The sequence below is a fragment of the Carettochelys insculpta genome, chromosome 1, assembly GCF_033958435.1.
Source record: "Carettochelys insculpta isolate YL-2023 chromosome 1, ASM3395843v1, whole genome shotgun sequence".
In the NCBI taxonomy this organism is placed as follows: Eukaryota; Metazoa; Chordata; order Testudines; family Carettochelyidae; genus Carettochelys; species Carettochelys insculpta.
The window spans coordinates 10670797-10673676 of record NC_134137.1 but is presented as its reverse complement, the minus strand read 5'-3'; the positions used below and the strand labels follow the sequence as shown (position 1 = coordinate 10673676).

General features: G+C 47.7%; 1 protein-coding gene across 1 annotated transcript; it reads left to right on the top strand.

The window, feature by feature from the left end:
• The first annotated feature begins 233 nt into the window (after positions 1–233).
• On the top strand, positions 234–1169 carry LOC142003407 (olfactory receptor 51G2-like). Its single transcript, XM_074980347.1, has one exon. It carries the CDS (start codon positions 234–236, stop codon positions 1167–1169), a length of 936 nt encoding a protein of 311 aa, XP_074836448.1.
• Positions 1170–2880: the final 1711 nt, after the last annotated feature.

Sequence of the window (2880 nt, the reverse complement as noted above, 5' to 3'; positions counted from 1 at the left end):
CCAATGCATACTGGGTTGGATGGACTATTGATCTGATCCAGTCTGCCACTGCCAATTTTCCTATCGGTGGTGTAAATCCAAAATTATGTTTCTGTTGATAGCCTTTGAGCTCCTGGGAGATTCTAGACTTGAACTGAGAACAGAAAGATGTCTCCTTAAATATCATGTACATTCCTGCTCTTTTTCCTTTTAGGAAGAAAAATTCAACTCTCCTCAGTTCTGCTCAGGACATTATGTCCACTGTCAATGACACCAAATTCAAATCTGCAGTGTTCCTTCTCACCGGGATACCTGGACAGGAAGACATCTATTTCTGGATCTCTATCCCCATCTGCATAATGTACATTATTTCAATAGCAGGGAATTCATTCATTCTGTTTATTATAAAAAGAGATCCAAGCCTCCATGAGCCTATGTACATTTTCCTTTCCATGCTGGCCATCACAGACATTGGCTTATCCATGTCCACCATGCCGACAACACTGGGCCTTTTCATTTTTAACACTAGAGAGGTCAGCCATGATGCCTGTTTTGCCCAGCTGTTTTTCATCCACTCGTTTTCATTCACTGAATCTTCTGTGCTGCTGTTAATGGCCTTTGACCGCTTCATCGCAATCTGCAACCCACTGAGATACACTTCCATCTTAACCCTGACGAGAGTAACCAAGATGGGGGTGGTCTTTGCCCTAAGAGGTGTGGCTGTAATATTCCCACTTCCCTTTCTCCTAAAATATTATCAATACTGTGGAATCGGTACCCTGTCCCACTGCTTTTGCATAAACCAGGAGGTCATGAAGATGGCTTGTTCAGATATCAGAGTCAGCAGCATCTATGGCTTATTTGTTACAGTGTCCACGGTGGGATTGGACTCGCTGTTCATCTTCCTCTCTTACGTAATGATCCTCAGAACAGTGCTGAGCATCGCATCCAACGTGGAGCGCCTCCGGGCCATGAGCACCTGCGTCTCCCATCTCTGTGCTGTGCTCTTCTTCTTTACCCCGGTGCTTGGGTTGTCTGTGATACATAGGTTTGGGACTAATTCTCCCCCCTTGCTGCAGATTCTTATTGGCTACATTTACCTCGTGGTCCCACCACTGATGAACCCAATTGTGTACAGCGTGAAAAGCAAACACCTGCGTGCGAGGATCATCAGGATGTTCACCAAGTAAGGGTCACTTCATCATCTGGCTTCAGTATTGGTGAAACCAGAGATTCAAAAAACAGGTCATGACCACCTATTCCACCTTGGACCCTTATAGCTGAGATGACGTCAGCTACTGATCCCCCTGCTCCGTGTAGAGAGAGAGAGGTTGTGATGGGGTCTAAGGCCTGTCACCAACTACTGGTGAGGGAAAACACTGCACCGGGGAAGGAGACCAAGGCAGCAGCACCAGTTACAAAGCGACTGTGCTCACGGAGAGCCAGGGGACCATACAGGTGGCTGCTCTGACCTCAAAATTCCTCTCAGTACATTCAGTAACAGGAAGGAAAGTGAATGTTGTTTCCCATGACACCGGGCCTGTCACTGTCCAATCTGTGGTTAAACACCCACCAGCCATGACATATCTACAAAACTGTTGTGCAGCGTCAGGCTTGGCCCTTCCTGGGAGCACTGGGGGTGAGCGAAATATGAGGGCTGCTCCACCTGTGAAGAAGGGCTAATCAAGGGGCACAGACACCTGCTTCTCTCCTTCGCCCTCAGCCCAGCGCTTGTGACTGAGTCATGTCAGAGACACAAGTAATGCAGGAACCTCAGGAGAAGCCATTCAAGTGACCTCTCCCCCATTTCTGTCTCTCCATGCCACATACCTGCTGAGTGTGAGAGAGGTTTTAACGCACAGGATCCCTGTAAAGACTCAGGGCCGCTTCCCTCTTATGCCCCTCCATTAGCGTTACCTTAACAACACAAATACATGGAAATGGGTCTCGGTTCCTCAGCAGAGGGGCATCTAGCTCCTTTGCCAACTCCTCAAGTGTAGGGTAATCCCATTTGAAAAGATCAATGTGGGGCACAGCCATGAGTCCTGTCATGCCTTTGTTTCTGCTCCTGCCTCTTCTCTTCTCCTTGGGCCCTGGCCCCTTGCCTGGCTGGAAGCCAGGGTCTGACCACAGTCCGAGCTGCCCAGGGAGCCAGAGCCACTGTGAGGAGCCCCAGATCCTCCTCCTGCCCTGGAGAAGAGGCTGGTGGGCCTGAGAGTTGCCCCCCAGCCTGTATCTTTTTGGACCAAGTTGGGAATTTTGGAAGGAATATTATTTTTGGCATCAGTTCCCCAATCTGACCTAAGACTCTTTAGGTTCACCCTCCACCCTGGACAACAGATATTAAGAGCTAAAAGAACTCTGTGTCTGGAGGTAGGTCTCAGGACCCACAGCAATCACATGTACACTGTGAGCAATATAATACCATAAGCAATATGATAGTAGCACAATTTTTTCTTATAGTCGGTAGTAAAAATCTCACACATTCAAATGCTCAAGGCAAGGATCGTCTACAGGTGTGATCACCCCGACTGGGTACCTAAATGCAGTTTGCGTATACATTTGCCAATGCCTAGTATAACATCATATACATGCTCCCTCTTGAAGACGTGAGGAGCAGAAGGAATAGCTCCACTCTCTTGGTGGAGAGAGAATATTATAGAACAGGAAACTTTAAAGACTTAAAGGAGTACAAAAGATTGAACCTCTCTAATCCTGCCCTCTCTTGTCCGGCAGCCTCTGCAATCAAACATGATTGTAGTTAGCTGGATGACCACTTATCATGGATGTGGCCAAGTTTCCTGTAGTCTCATATAGGCTACGTCTACACGTGAAGCCAACATCGAAATAGGCTATTTCGATGAATAACGTCTACACGTCCTCCAGGGCTGGCAACGTCGA